Below are 15,355 nucleotides of genomic sequence, written 5' to 3'. Positions count from 1 at the left end.
GTCCGTTCTCATGCTGCTATGAAGAAATACCTGAGACTGGGTAATTTATAAAGAGGTTTAATTGATTCACAGTTCCACGTGGCTGGGGAGGCCTCAGGACATTGACATTCACGGCAGAAGGCACCTCTTCACAGGGCGGGAGAAGAGAGAATGAGAACCAGCAAAGGGGGAAGCCCTTATAAAACCATCAGATCTCGTGAGAACTCACTATCACAAGAACTGGACGGGGGAAATCGCCGCCATGATTCAATTATCCTCACCAGGTCCCTCCCACAACACGTGGGGATTATGGGAAGTACAATTCAAGATGAGATTCGGGTAGGGACACGGCCAAACCATATCAAGCCCCTTACATGTTTCTAAGTATACACGAGGCCAGAAGCTGCACACCTGACCTTGGGTACACAGGAGTGTCCTGGCATCAGCTTCCCGTGAGGCCACAAGGAAAGACATCCCTTTCCACAATTTTGGCTGCTCAGCCGTAAAAACCCCCACCCACGATGCTCAATCTACACTATGCTGGCCCCAGCACATGGACTGCCCTTCCTGTTAGCTCCGGGAGGGTTGTTGGGATGATAAGGGCTATATTTGCCTGATAGCCCAACTCCCACCTCTCCAGAAGCCAGTCAGAAACCTGTCCCCCAAAGGCACAGACGCCACATGGCCTTTGAGTCTTACCCACTGTAAGAGCAAACATGAAGGGAAACTAAGGACCTGGATTCTCCCTGTTGAAAATAAGGGGAAAGGACTCTCCCCCACCCCCACCCCACCAGCTTTCTTAGAGCCTTGACTTTAGAGAACTTATAATTGTAAGGTTCTTTCTGTCTCCAAATCACATGTGAATCTTTTAAACAGCTAAATAAGCCTCTTGCCAGAAATGTCTTTTGCAAGGACCTGGAAGCCATCTCTTTGAAATATAATCATCAAAGAAGATAGGGTCTCTATCTCCTAGTTTCCTTTTCTTTTTTTTTTCAAACTTGCCATCTTTTATTAATTTTTTCATAACTCTGCTCTCCCCAGAAATAGGAAGGTAGGTTTTTAACTTTGGTGGTGGCTTCACTCCAAAACTAACTACCTACTGTCTTAAAGATACGAGAAGTTTAGTGTTTTCCTTTTTTTTTTTTTTTTTTTTTTTTGAGGCAGTGTCTCGCTCTGTCACCCAGGCTGGACTGCAGTGGTGCAATCTCGCAATCTCGGCTCACTGCAACCTCTGCCTCCCGGGTTCAAGCGATTCTCCTATTTCAGCCTCCCAAGTAGCTGGGATTACAGGCGTGCACCACCACGTTCAGCTGATTTTGTGTTTTGTATTAGAGACAGGGTTTTGCCATGATGCCCAGGCTGGTCTCTAACTCCTGACCTCAGGTGATCTACCCATCTCGGCCTCCCAAATTGCTGGTGTTACAGGTGTGAGCCACCAGGCCCGGCCTATATATTTTCCTTTGGATGAAGCCAAAGAGTGAACACAAATGGTTCCCCCAATCACCAGGTGAATCTAAGATGAGCTCCGTGTGACAAATGGCGCCACCAAGTTGTCTTACTTGAGGACTGGTTCTGGTTTCTCTTGAGAACACAGATGTCACGGGTTGTGTCTGCTCGCTTCTATGAAGCGGCGAGATTGCTTTCCGTCTTTGCAGTCTCAGCGGATCGCCTGTGACGCATCTCACATTCTAGTTTAATGCTTATTCAATAAAAAACTCTTTCCTTCTCTCCTACCTTTGTGGAGAGGTTTTCTGCACTGGGAGGAGACTTTGTTTTTAATTCTACTTCCCAACCACGCCCAACCTCAATCACAAAGCATGACTTACTTTGAACATGGCTGCCTGCGGCTCACCGAGCTCATGGAACGGAGGCTTGCTGGTAGCCATCTCGATGATGGTGCAGCCCAGGGACCAGATATCGGCTGGGGCACCATACCCACGAGGCCCTTGGTCAATTATCTCAGGTGCCATGTACTGCAGGGTGCCTATTTGGAAAAAAACAATCAGACTGTAGGTACCATATTGCTCAGAAACTAAGTGGCCTGTAGTCCCAGCTACTCGGGAGGCTGAGGCAGGAGGATCACCTGAGCCCAGGTGTTGGAGACCAGCCTGGGCAATATAGCAAGACCCTGTCTCCAAAACAAAACAAAAAACCCACCACTAACTGTGAAATGAATGGCTTCATGAATGGCAGATGGAGTCTTGTCCCATGCATTATTTTTTTTTTTTTTTTTTTGAGACAGAGTCTCATTCTGTCGCCCAGGCTGGAGTGCAGTGGCATGATCTCGGCTCACTGCAAACTCCGCCTCCCGGGTTCAAGCGATTCTCATGCCACAGCCACCCAAGTAGTTGGGAATAGAGGCACAAACCACCATGCCGGCTAATTTTTGTATTTTTAGTAGAAACGAAGTTTTACCACGTTGGCCAGGCTGGTCTCGAACTCCTGACCTCAGGTGATGTACCTGCCTTGGCTTCCCAAAGTGCTGGGATTACAGGCGTGAGCCACTGCAGCTGCCTGGTTGCATCTTTCTTTGACCAGAGACATGCAACATGCCTTCCTTTAATACTAACCACGTGGAGAGAGGACTGCCTGGCCCCTCAAAGGACAAATGGTGCCATTCAGTCAGCACATATTAGTACATGCCAAATACAGGGAAGCCAGAACGTGAGAAACACAGCCTGATGGTAGGGAGCTGCCTAGTGGAGGAGATAGACAGAATGCTGGCAGCGGTGGCAGTAATGGCAAAACGTGGTAGGTGCTAGGACAGAGAAATACACAGAAGGCTGTAAGAACATTAATAAAATAGGGTTTGACTCTCTGCCTGGTTTGGGTCAGGGAAATCTATGGCTGTGTCCATTTGGGTCTCTGAGGAGTAAATGCCAAGACGAGATGAAACATACGAGAGATTTCTTGGGGAGAAGGTCTCTGAAGGACAAAGCGGGAGGGATCGGGGCGGGCAGGGCCGGCTGCGGACCACACGGCAGGTTCAACACCTGGGAGCGGAGGGGAAGGCAGAATCGGGGACAATCTGGGATGGCAGAGCAGCCCAGAGAGGGCTTCAGCCAGGCCGCTGGGGAGTCTGCAGCCCAAAGTCATCTGCTGGAAGAGTCCCACCTGGGTTCTAGCACCCCTGCCAGGCTCAGGCCTTGGTGGGCAGCAGCCTGGGTAAAGTGTGACTTTGCTGCGTTGGTAGCCGGGGTTGTCAGGGAAGCAGAGTCCTGCTGTGAAGGCCGGAGAGCTGGACAAAGGGGATCATGGGTGTGAGATAGATAGCGGGTCTGGGGAACAAGCCATGTCTGACACAGGGCAGGGTGTGGGAAGAGCTAAGGAGACTATGACAAGGGCACAGGCCCAGGGCTCTGGCTTTGGACGTGCTCTTGTGGGTCACGAGCTGCCAGAGGTGTGCCACAGGGAAGGTGGTGATCAGCTGCGGCCGCGGGAAGCTGAAGGGTTGTTGAGGGGAGACAGCACAAGGGGAGGTCAGTAAAGGGCTCTGCGAATAACATCCTTTGTTTTCCTTAAAACTCAGCCTGTGCAAAGGGGACACGTGTGGAAGTGACAGCAGCTACTGGGGGCTGGCAAAGAAGACAGCAAAGTCAGAGACGACCTTGGCCACGCGCGAATAGAACACTGAAACCCAGAGAAATTCAAAGAACTATCTATCTCAGGATTACACAACCAAAGGTTTCCTGACTTTTAATCAATGAAAGCAGGGCCGGGCACAGTGGCTCACACCTGTAATCCCAGCACTTCGGGAGGCCAAGGCGGGCGGATCACCTGAGGTCAGAAGTTCGAGACCAGCGTGGCCAACATGGCGAAACCCCGTCTCTACTAAAAATACAAAAATTAGCCAGGCGTGGTGGTGGGTGCCTGTAATCCCAGCTACTCAGGAGGCTGAGGCATGAGAATCCCTTGAACCTGGTTTGCAGTGAGCTGAGATCACACCACTGCACTCTCAAAAAAAAAAAAAAAAGAGAGAGAGAAAGAAAGCAAAGGGCGCACTGGCTAAAAAGAAAGTTTGGAGAAGCTACCTACTACGCGCCCCTCTGGAAGATCCTATGTCTTATTAGCATTCTTTCCATGCCCATTTTAAATACTCTAGGGGCAGCTGTGATGGATAGAATGTCCTACGATGATGGCAATGTTCTATTCTGTGTGGTTAAATATGGTAGTCACTAGCCTCATATATTTGACTATTGGGCCCTTGAAATGTAGCTAGTGAGACTGAAGAAATGCATTCTTAAGTTTTAATTTTATTCAATTCCAAGTGACTTAAATATAAATTTAAATATGAATTGGGTTGTATCAGTGAGCACAACAGATCGGTGAGGCACAAATGATGGCTTTGGTCTCCAGAGCTGATGCCCTGGCGGGGAAGTGTTCAGTGAGTTGCAGAGTTGGGCAACATGGCAGCGCATTACACTTGATGCCCTGTTGGGAAATCCCAGAGCCCCAAGGGAACGTCCGGTGACATAATATCCCCTATGGGCTCTTGCTGCTGTAACAGACGGAGAGGTCTTGCCAGGGAATGTGCCGTCTAACGAATCTCTAATTGAGGAAGGATCCGACACTGTGCTTCTTACGAAGTTATCCTCTCTCAGCTCTGCTCTGTGATGCTGAGTCTGGGATTCTGCTTCGCTTACAGCTCCCCATTAGGCTCTGTAAGCAGGTGGCGCTAAAGAGAGACCCTGGAAGGATGTGGGAGGGAGCGGAGACCTGCTGTGTGCTTGCTGTGGCCCTAAGCTTGACACTGGACCCTTAGTTGGCCCCAGTCTCCAGCTGTGTGTCACCCCATACTTCCAGAACCAGCCTCATCTTGCCCCTCAGAGGTACCTGCTCCAGCCTGGTGACACTCCCTCCCAACAAGTTCTAATCTCACCCTCCCATTTGACCCTCAAGCCCCAGGGGCATAGGCTTCCTGATACCTCAGGGCTTCCCTTTCTGCCTTTTTGGGTTTTGGTACCCAGCAAACAGTTATTTCTATTGAATTCTCTCCGTGGAAATAACTGGGGTTATTTTTGTTTTTCTGCCTGGACCCTAATATAATCACTAAATTTTTTTCTTCAAAGAGCAAGAGAATACATTTATAGATGTATCCAGCAGTAGAAAAAAATGCTAAACCAAACACAAATGGCTAATGCTAATTGGCTCTGGTCAAATAACTGTCCATCCTGGTACAATTATTTCATAATTGAAGCCTATTTAGTCTGCTTAATTCTAAATTTGGAGATTTTGCACAGCAAAGGAAACAGTCGGCAAAGTGAAGAGACAACCCACAGAATGGAAGAAAATATTTGCAAACTACCCCTCTGCCAAGGGATTAATCACCAGAATACATAAGGAGCTCACACAACTCTATCGGAAAAAAATCTAATAATTTGATTTTTAAAAATAGGCAAAAGATCTGAATAGACATTTCTCAAAAGAAGACATACAAATGGCAAACAGGCCTATGAAAGGGTGCTCAATATCCCTAATCATCGGAGAAATGCAAATCAAAACCACAGTGAGATAGTATCTCACTGCAGTTAAAATGTCTGATATCCAAAAGACAGGCAAAAACAAATGTGGGCAAGGACGTAGAGAAAAGAGAACCCTCACACACTGTTGGTGGGAATATAAATTAGTACAACCACCATGGAGAACAGTTTGGAGATTCCTCAAAAAACTGAAAATAGAGTTATCATAGGATCCAGCAATCCCACTCCTAGGTATATACGTATACAAAAGAAAGGAAATCAGTATATCAAAGAGATACCTGCCCTCCCGTGTTTGCTGCAGCACTCTTCACCATAGCTAAGATTTGGAGGCAACCTAAGTGTCCCTCATCAGATGAATGGATAAAGAAAATGTGGTACTTATATACAACGGAGTACTATTCACCCATTAAAAGAATGAGATCCTGTCATCTGCAACAACATGGATGGAACTGGAGATCATTATATTAAGCGAAATAAGTCAGGCACAGAAAGAGAAACATTACGTGCTCTCACTTATTTGTGGGAGCTAAAAATCAAAACAATAGAACTCAGGGACATAGTAGAAGGATGGTTACCAGAGGCTGGAAAGGGCAGTGGGGGCTGGGGGAAGGTGGGGATGGTTAGTGGGTACAAAAAAAAATAGAAAGAATGAATAAGATCTAGTATTTGATAGCACAACAGGGTGACTATAGTCAATACATTTTGGCCGGGCACGGTGGCTCATGCCTGCAATCCCAGCACTTTGGGAGGCCGAGATGGATGGATCATTTGAGTCCAGGTGTTTGAGACCAGCCTGGGCAACAGAGCGAGACCCCATCTCTACTAAAAATGTACAAAAAATTAGTCAGGGGTGGCGGTGTACACCTGTAGTCCCAGCTACTTGGGAGGCTGAGGTGGGAGGATCACCTGAGCTCAGGAAGCTGGGGCTGCAATGAACCAAGATCACGCCACTGCACTCCAGCCTGGGCAGAGAGCAGTGAGACCTTGTTTCAAAACAAACAGACAAACAAACAAAACCAAAAAGCTGTACATTTTTAAAAAATGAAAAGAGCATAACTGGATTGTCTGTAACACAAAGGATAATGCCTGAGGTAATAAACACCTTATTTACCCTGATGCGATTATTACACATTATATGCCTGCATCAAATAGTCTATATACCCCATAAATATATATACCTACTATATACCCACAAAAGTTAAAAATAAATTTGCAGATTTTTAAAAATATGGAGCCATGGTGAACAGCACTCTTCTAAAGGCAAGGACTTAATAATGGCATTCATATTAGTTATTTATTGCTGTTTAAGAAATGATCCCCCAAATCTATCAACTCAAACAACAAACAGTTAGGTCTTACAGAGTTTCTAAGGGTTGAAATCCAGGAGCAACTAGCTAGCTAGATGGACCTGGCTCAGGGTCTCCCAGGAAGTTGCAGTCCAGACATCAGCTGGGCTTACAGTCATCTGAAGGCTGGACTGGGGCTGGAGGATCAGTTTCCAAGCCCACTCACTAAGGATAGAGCTAGTGGAGGATTTCGGTTTTTCACTACATGGGATCCTCCATAGGACTGGCTTGAGACATGGCTTCCCTCAGAGAGAGTGATCCGAGAGAAAGAGGAATGGCACACTGCCTTTTATGACCTAGTCTCCAGATCACACACCATCACTCCCACTCCTTCCTATTCATTAGAAGCAAGTCGCTAAGTCCAGTCCACATTTAATGGGAGGGAACTATGCAAGGGTGTGACTATCAGGAGGTAGGGATCATTGGGGGTCATTTTGGAGGCTGCCTGCCACAAATCTGACTTCTGGTGAGCACTTGATGGCTTACCAATTGTCTCCACATACCTTTGTCCATCTGACTCAAACGACTCTGGAAGGTTGGGCAGAGGAAGCACTGTCTACCATTATTCCTACTTTACACAGGAGGCAACTGAGGTTCAGAGAGGCTCAAGGATTCGCTTAGGCTAGAACCCATGTCTTCTACCTCCAAGTTCAGAACTACACATCATGACATCACTCATCCACATGCTACATCAAGAAGAAGCGCTGCCGGAAAAAAAAGCTGCCTGAGTAAGAGCATGTAAGGATTCCAAAACCACATTGGAGCATCTTTCCATGTCACTGGAAGGTACAGGGCAATAATGGAAAACTGGGTGCTCCATTTTATGTACTACTGTATTCACAGGGTAACCATTCACTCTCAGTACTGCCAACAGAAACATGGACACACACAACTATTTCAAATACTCAAGGGAACACTCCCTGGTGGGATGCACGTTGGGTGTGAACATCAGCTATCCCAAAGGCTGGATTCTGTCGAGAAAACCAAGTGAAGATGGCATTGTGGGGCATCTGAATCATGCACAACTCCTGGAAAATTGGGTTGCCTTAAATCTGGCTCTCATAGGCCAGGCACAGTGACTCACACCTGTGATCCCAGCACTTTAGGAGGCCGAAGCAGGCAGATGGCTTGAGGTCAGGAGTTCGAGACCAGCCTGGCCAACATGGTGAAACCCCGTCTCTACTAAAAATACAAAAATTAGCCGGGCACGGTGGCGCACACCTGTGGTCCCAGCTACTCAGGAGGCTGAGGCAGGAGAATCGTTTGAACCCGGGTAGCGGAGGTTGTACTGAGCTGAGAACATGCCACTGCACTCCAGCCTGGGCGACAGAGTAAGGCTCCATTTCTAAAGAAATAATAATAATAAATAAAAATCTGGTTCTCTTGGGGCTCATATGCTCCCTAAACTATATTTCCTCCAAGGTATGCCCTAACACACTGGTCACTGGTCAGAGCCCACTATGGCTCTTAGGTACCCACACCAGTGCAGTGGTGCAGAGTTCAGAACAAGGTGACCAAGAGACCCGCAGGCACTGACTCAGCCCCCTAGGGCACAAAATCCACTGGGGACTCCTGGAGAATTGTCCAACAGGATTTTAAGATTACCAGCAAAGACGACACATGGCAGAAGACACGAGTTTATAACTGAGGCCCAGGAACCTTCTATTCTGACCAAGCGGCTGAGAGAGTTGACAGAGTAGTGTAGGGGGTGGTGCTGAAGCAGCTTCTGCACAGAGAGATATGCTGGGCTGCCTACCCTTCTCCCAAGTTACAGGATTTGGGGCACGACTGTCCCCAAAAGCGTGTGGGCCCAGGGCAATTCAAGCCACTCAATACCAAGTCACGATCAGTACATCTTCCACAGGCCCTTAGAGATACCGTTAGAGCCCAAATTTCGAAATTTCATATTAATCAAGTACAGAAAAGAAAAGTAAGGTACGATCTTCCCATGGTCCAGGGGACTACCCTAGTTGACCTGCCCAAGGGATGAGTCTGGTGGGAAGGGGGCGCCACTTGTTCCTAACCTAAAGCCTTTGAAGGGGGCTTCACTGAGCCGACTCAGCTCCATGTGTATGTGTTCCTGTAGGTAAATTACATAGTGGACTGGCTCCCAAGGGAGCAAAGGTAACTTCCAGCAGCAGACAGGGGGCTGTATGGTCTGGGGGTACTGCCACACCCTCTCAACAGTGGGCTGAAGCTTCATGAACCCCGGACACCAGATGGGGGACCTATTACAGAAATACTGGCTTAGGGTTTATCTTTTATTTATTATTATTTATTTGATTGACTGACTGATTGACAGGGTCTCGTTCTGTCGCCCAGGATGGAGTGCAGTGGCACAATCATGGCTCACTGCAGCCTCATTCTTCTGGGCTCAAGTGATCCTCTCACCTCAGTCTCCTGAGTAGCTGAGACTACAAGTGCACACCACACACCCAGCTAATTTTTATATTTTTGGTAGAGATGAGGTCTCACTATGTTGGCCAGGCTGGTCTCAAACTCCTGGGCTCAAGCGATCCTCCCACCTCAGCCTCCCAGAGAGCTGGGATTACAGGCATGAGCCACCGTGCCCGGCCTATGGTCTTCCTAAAAGGAATCCTGGGAGTCTCTCTCAGAACCTATTCTGGTTCCAGGGGCTGCCCAGTAAAATATTAAAAGAAAAAAAGAAAAGGAATTCCTGCTCAAACACAGTCCTCCACGAGCCGAATCCCTCAACAGAAAGAGATGGAGGGAGGATGTGATGTAAGGGGTAAATGACTGGGAGGAGGGGGCAGTCAGACAAAGGACAGGCCCCTGCCCACGACACAGGCGTTACATCCAGAGGGAGCCAGCGAGGGAAAATAACTAAACATCAGCCAGGCCCACAGCATGCAAAGCCAGCTTCCAACAGTGCTAGTCAAGTGACAACTTTCCCTCCTCCTGTCCTCTCCTTTCTGCAACTGGTGATCAGGGAGAAAAAGCCAACACTCTGCTCCTGCCCACAGGTCGCTGCCTGCAGGGAGCGGGGAGAGCGGTCTGACTTTTGAATGAGGACCAGAGTGTTGATCAGTATATTAGCCTGAATCCTTCTTTTTTTTTTTTTTGAGACAGGGTCTAGCTCTGTTGCCCAGGCTGGAGTGCAGTGGCTCAATCTCCGCTCACGCAACCTCCGACTCCAGAGTTCAAGCAATGAGTCCTTTTTAATTCCTGAATTCAGACTGTGTGCGCTCCTTCAAGTGTCGGTATGACTTTCTCTGTTATGTAAGGGTGGCTGGAAAAGTCAAAGGAAAGAAATCCCGCTCCCGGCAGGATGAAAAGTGGGAGAGAAAAATCCAGTGGCTTTTGTGATTATGCCCTTTGAGTCCAATGGGTTCAACACATAAGTTACACACCTAAACTCAGTTCTCTTAAAGGCTCCTTCCAGCTCTAATAACCCATGACTTCTAAGTACAAGTGAGTATTTAATTAGCAAACACTTCAATTGCACTTGCTATGCGCCAGGGACCAGTCAAAGCACTTCATCAGTAACTCACTTTACTCTCATAAAAACCCTATGAGTAGGTACGACGAGCATTTCTATTTTACTTACGAAGAAACTGAGGCACATGGAGGTTAAGTAATATGCCTAAGGTCACACAGCTAGCAAGTGGTTGGGCCAGAATTTGAACCAACGATGTTTGCAGCCAGACAGGAACAGAGTTCCTGTCCTGAGTTCTCCTCCTAGGTATGTACCCCAGAGGGCTGAAAACACATGTTCACACACACTTTGTATGCGAATGTTCACAGCATCATTATCCACAGTGGCCAAAAAGTTAAAACAATCCCAAATGACTGTTAACTGGTAAATGGATGAACAAAATGTGGTTCCCCACACAATGGAATGCCATTCAGCTATGAACAACAGCGAAGTACCCATACACACCACTGCATGGAGGAACTGCAAAAACAGGACTCAACGTGAAAGAAGCTACATGCAAAACCCCATATATTGTATTCATTCCATGCATATGAATATCCACAATGGGCAAAGTCACACAAACACAACAAAGCAGATGAGTGATAAGCTGGGGCTGGAGTGGGAATGGGGATTGAGTACCAAGGGGCATGAGGGCTGCTAGGTTCAGACACTGGATCGTGGTGATGGCTGAGCAACTCAGTAAATTTACTGAAAACCAATGAATTGTGCACTTCTAAGGGGTGCTCTGATGATATGTCAGCTATACCTCGATAACACTGTTTAAAAAAAAAAAAAAAAAAAAAAAGACAAGTAGGGGCTGACCCTGGCTATAACTTCCTCCTGTTCTCACAGGTTCCTATGTGTGGGGCAAACCCTTCAGAGGAACACATTGAGGGAGGGCTCCAGGCCAGGAAGTTGCCTGAAACCCTCTGGCTCTCCTGCCAGGCTGAGCAACCAGACCCAGAGTTCTGCACCAACCAGCTGAGATTTCCTTACAGAACTGCTCTGTTTTGCAAAGAGCAATTATATGCAGGGGAATTTCCTAACCAAAATGAGACCCCTTCTTTATTATCCCCCAAACACCCCTGCATTCTTTTGCAATGCAAAATCTGTGCCTCCCCAAGCCAATTACTTGGGAAATGTGATATGCAAGGATGAATTATACATGTGTTTTCTTTCTGAGTTTGTTTCCTCCTCAGGGATGCTAATTATGAGATAAATTGTTGGGGGTTTTATGTCTTGAAATAACTCCTTGTCATATCAGAGCCCCTCTTGCTACGTATTGCCAAGCTAATTGTTGGCTTCCAAAGAGGAGGATACAAGTTATTTTCAATTAGGGTAGTAAAATGCTAAAAGAAAATAAAGTGCTAGTCATACATACATATTCATATACACATATTGATAGATCTATATGTATATTTATACCAGAAACAATGAATGAAAATTCAATGCACTCATTCTTTGGGAGATTCTGATAGTGTCCCTGGTATAATATTTTCCCGTTATCAGGCACACTACCTCCCCTTGTGCTACAAGTGAGAAGTCATTTTGTGATGTATTAAACTTCTCTTTAGATGGTGAATATGTCTCCACTGTGGGCGTCCAGTGGCTGACACACAACAACTCTCTCGTTGACAAAAAGGCTTTCAAAGCTGAGACATTATTCACCAAAAATAAGACCCAAAATGTCCACTCTACAGCTTTGGTGACTGCAGAGATAGAGAACAGTCACCTGTCTTTTATAGCTTATTTCAGAGCTATATTCTTTTAAGAGCTGATTTTTTTTTTTTAAATTTTTGAGACAGAGTCTCGCCCTGCCACCCAAGCTGGAGTGCAGTGGCACCATCACAGCTCACTGCAGCCTCAACCTCCTGGGCTCAAGAGATCCTCCCACCTCAGCCTCACTAGTAGCTGGGACCACAGGTGCACACCACCACACCCAGCCAATAATTGCTATAATTATTATATAATATACATATATTATATATTATATATAATCATGTATATAATATATAAACAAAACATGTAATAATTATTATTTATTTTTTGTAGAGATGGGATTCTCCCTATGCTGCCCAGGCTGGTCTTGAACTCCTGAGCTCAAGTGAGATCCTCCTGCCTCAATCTCCCAAAGTGCCCAGCCTATGAAAGCTGTTTCTTTTTTTTTTTTTTTTTTTTTTTTTTTTTTTTTTTTTTTTAAGAAACGGGGTCTCACTATATTGACCAGGCTGGTCTTGCACTGCTGGCCTCAAGTGATCCTCCCATCTCGGCCTCTTAAGTGCTGGGATTATAGGTGTCAGCCACTATGCCAGGCCTCAGCTGCTTCATAATTCTATCAAGCAAGATCTTTGTGATCTTTACATTACTCCTTGGGGGACTCTAAACCTTTACTTATTCAAAAATCAGTACTTCTTTCCAAGGATCAAAGTTCTTGTTATGAGTCAGGTTTAAGCAGGAATTTCCAATAGCCACAGGTAGCTTTTGACCATCATTCTACTTATTGATCTTGCAACTGTGAAACTAGCTGGTAATTGTATACCACCCTTTGAACCCAGTCCCTCTCAATGCTCAAGTTATTCTATCACTGACACACGGACAAGAAAATCCAATTCCTCAAAATCACTGGGAATACCATATTCCCCAGGAAGAATTAGCCTCTCTTGGAAACACAATCATGTCAAAACACAAGGTACCAGAATTCACTACGGTAACAGGTTATTTTTATGACAGACCAATAAAATGTCTTAATCAGTTGTCTGAGGAATATTGTTATTCAGCATTACCTACAATTTCAAATCATGTGCTATTAACTTTAAAGAGATGTGCTGCCATCCTGCTGATTGGTTGAGGGACCTTCAGGAAGCCTGAGCAGAGGCTGGGCACAGTGGCTCACACCTGTAATCTATCCCAGCACTTTGGGAGGCTGAGGTGGGCGAATCACTTGAGGTCAGGAGTTCGAGACCAGCTTGGCCAACATGGTGAAATCTTGTCTCTACTGAAAATACAAAACTTAGTCAGGCGTGGTAGGGGGTGCGCCTATAATCCCAGCTACTTGGGAGGCTGAGACACGAGAATCACTTGAACCCAGGAGGTGGAAGTTGCAGAAAGCCGAGATCGTGCCACTGCACTCCAGCCTAGGCGACACAGTGAGATCCCGTCTTAAAAAGAAAAAAAAAAAAAACACCTCAGAACCTCAGCAGAGCACTCCATCTACCCAACTTCTGGATGACAAAGAAGAAAGTAGGGCAATCTTGTTGCCACAAGCAGCTGGCTAAGTGCATCACTATGACAAAGTTACAACAATTTGAAGTTGGGGACAATACACCGTCCACTTCGAGTAAATTGCTCACTCTGCTCCGAGAAGGTGCTCACTAAATAACGGATGAACAACCACAGCTTGTGCAGAAAGCATACCTGCAGGATGGGCAGCCCATGCCAAGCTCTGGTCCGCTTACCAGTAAAAGTCTCTGTGCAGGGGTTCACGCCCGCAAGACGTTTTGAGGTCCCAAAATCGGAGATTTTCACCACTCCACTGTAGGTGTTCACCAGAACATTATCGCCCTTCGGAAAAGAACAACATCAAGTGCTTAAAAGACCGGCTGAAACGAACTCATATGAAACGGATCTGGACCTTGGGAAACTGTCACAAGTCTCTAGGAAAACTAGACTTTGCATTTTGGGGACGGTTGTGCTAAATCATACCCCTCTGTCAGCCAGTCACTCAGCAGATACCACCGACAGCTCTCATGATCTGATACAAGCAAAGGCAACCTCGTCAGCTTTAAAAAGCAAGTACCTTTATGTCTCTGTGCACGATCTGGTTTTCATGGAGATACTTAAGGCCCTCCAGGATCTGTTTGGTGTAAAACTTGATCGTCGGTTCCTTCATCGGCCCCCATTTGGATCGCAGAAGAGCCGAAAGGCTTCCTAGAGACAGTCACGGCAAAAAACGTATCAGGAAGAGAAAGTTTCAATGGTAAGAGTTCAGGGAAATAAAGTGAGGTGAGGTTTCTAACCTAAGTGCTTACACCAACACCATTGGATCTGGGCCAAATGCAACATGTTTCCTCCCCACTATAGCTACAGCCAGGGAACGGACTGGAAGCGAAGCAGCACATGAACCTGACCAGAGGCGGAGGGTGAACACAAACCCCTTGTGCCCCCTGAAATTCAGTGGGGCCAATTGTGGGCTTAGCTCTGTTCAGCTGCACGAAGTTAGGAGGAGAGCAAAATAATTCTCTCTCAACTTGAGAGACATGGCCTGCTGGCGTAGATAACTCAGGTCCCATGACACTTGTTTACGGCAGGTTTGTCTCAGCCATTCTGCTTGGGTCAAAGCCACGTTTTATACCTTTCCTGTAATCAGAAGTGGACAGGTCCAGAGTGAGGGGCCCTTTAAGGTGACAAGGAGTAGGACTGGAAGAAGTTGGGTCTCTGTCCTCAATGCGAGAAAGCCACAGTGGCAGGTCACAGGGCAGGACTGTCTTGATCAACAACCACTTCCCCCAATTAACACTATTAAACACTGAACATTTGGGCCAAAAGAAAAGCTCCCTTCAGGACGCTGTGACCACGTCTCGAAGGACATCATGTGAGCTGCAGGACGTCCTGTTCACTGGCAGGAACGGGCCCTCAGACATCAGCCGGTCTCAGCTTCCCACTCACACAGTGTTATGGGACTTTGATCTACCTTGGTCTCCCCATCTGTAAAAGGGGATGAACACATCTGTCTCTAATTCTGTTGATACCCTTAAACCTAAGACCTGGGATGGGGTTATCAACTAATGTGAAGAGTAATGGGTTGGGCGCAGTGCCTCACGCCTGTAATCCCAGCACTTTGGGAGGCCAAGGTGGGCAGATTACCTGAGGTCAGTTCAAGACCAGCCTGGTCAACATGGCAAAACCCCATTTCTACTAAAAATACAAAAATTAGCCAGGCGTGGTGGCACGCACTTGTAATCCCAGCTACTTGAGAGGCTGAGGCAGGGAGAATTGCTTGAACCCGGGAGGCAGAGGCTGCAGTCAGTGAGCCAAGATCGTACCGCTGCATTCCAGCCTGGGCAACAGACAGAGAGACTTCATCTCAAAAAAGAAAAAAGAAAAAAGCAGCAATG

The 15,355-nt window shown here is 46.7% G+C and overlaps 1 protein-coding gene across 1 annotated transcript in view; it reads right to left on the bottom strand.

The window, feature by feature from the left end:
* Positions 1–15,355, bottom strand: part of MAP3K15 (mitogen-activated protein kinase kinase kinase 15) — a 148,707-nt gene that overhangs the window by 17,408 nt on the left and 115,944 nt on the right. The window contains 3 exon segments of the mRNA XM_033202075.1: positions 1,806–1,963; positions 13,697–13,802; positions 14,038–14,168. Coding sequence (XP_033057966.1) covers positions 1,806–1,963; positions 13,697–13,802; positions 14,038–14,168 — 395 coding nt within the window.

The sequence above is a fragment of the Trachypithecus francoisi genome, unplaced genomic scaffold (assembly GCF_009764315.1).
Source record: "Trachypithecus francoisi isolate TF-2019V2 unplaced genomic scaffold, Tfra_2.0 Lachesis_group6, whole genome shotgun sequence".
NCBI lineage: Eukaryota > Metazoa > Chordata > Mammalia > Primates > Cercopithecidae > Trachypithecus > Trachypithecus francoisi.
The sequence above is the reverse complement of the archived record's forward strand: the minus strand, read 5'-3'. Positions and strand labels throughout refer to the sequence as shown.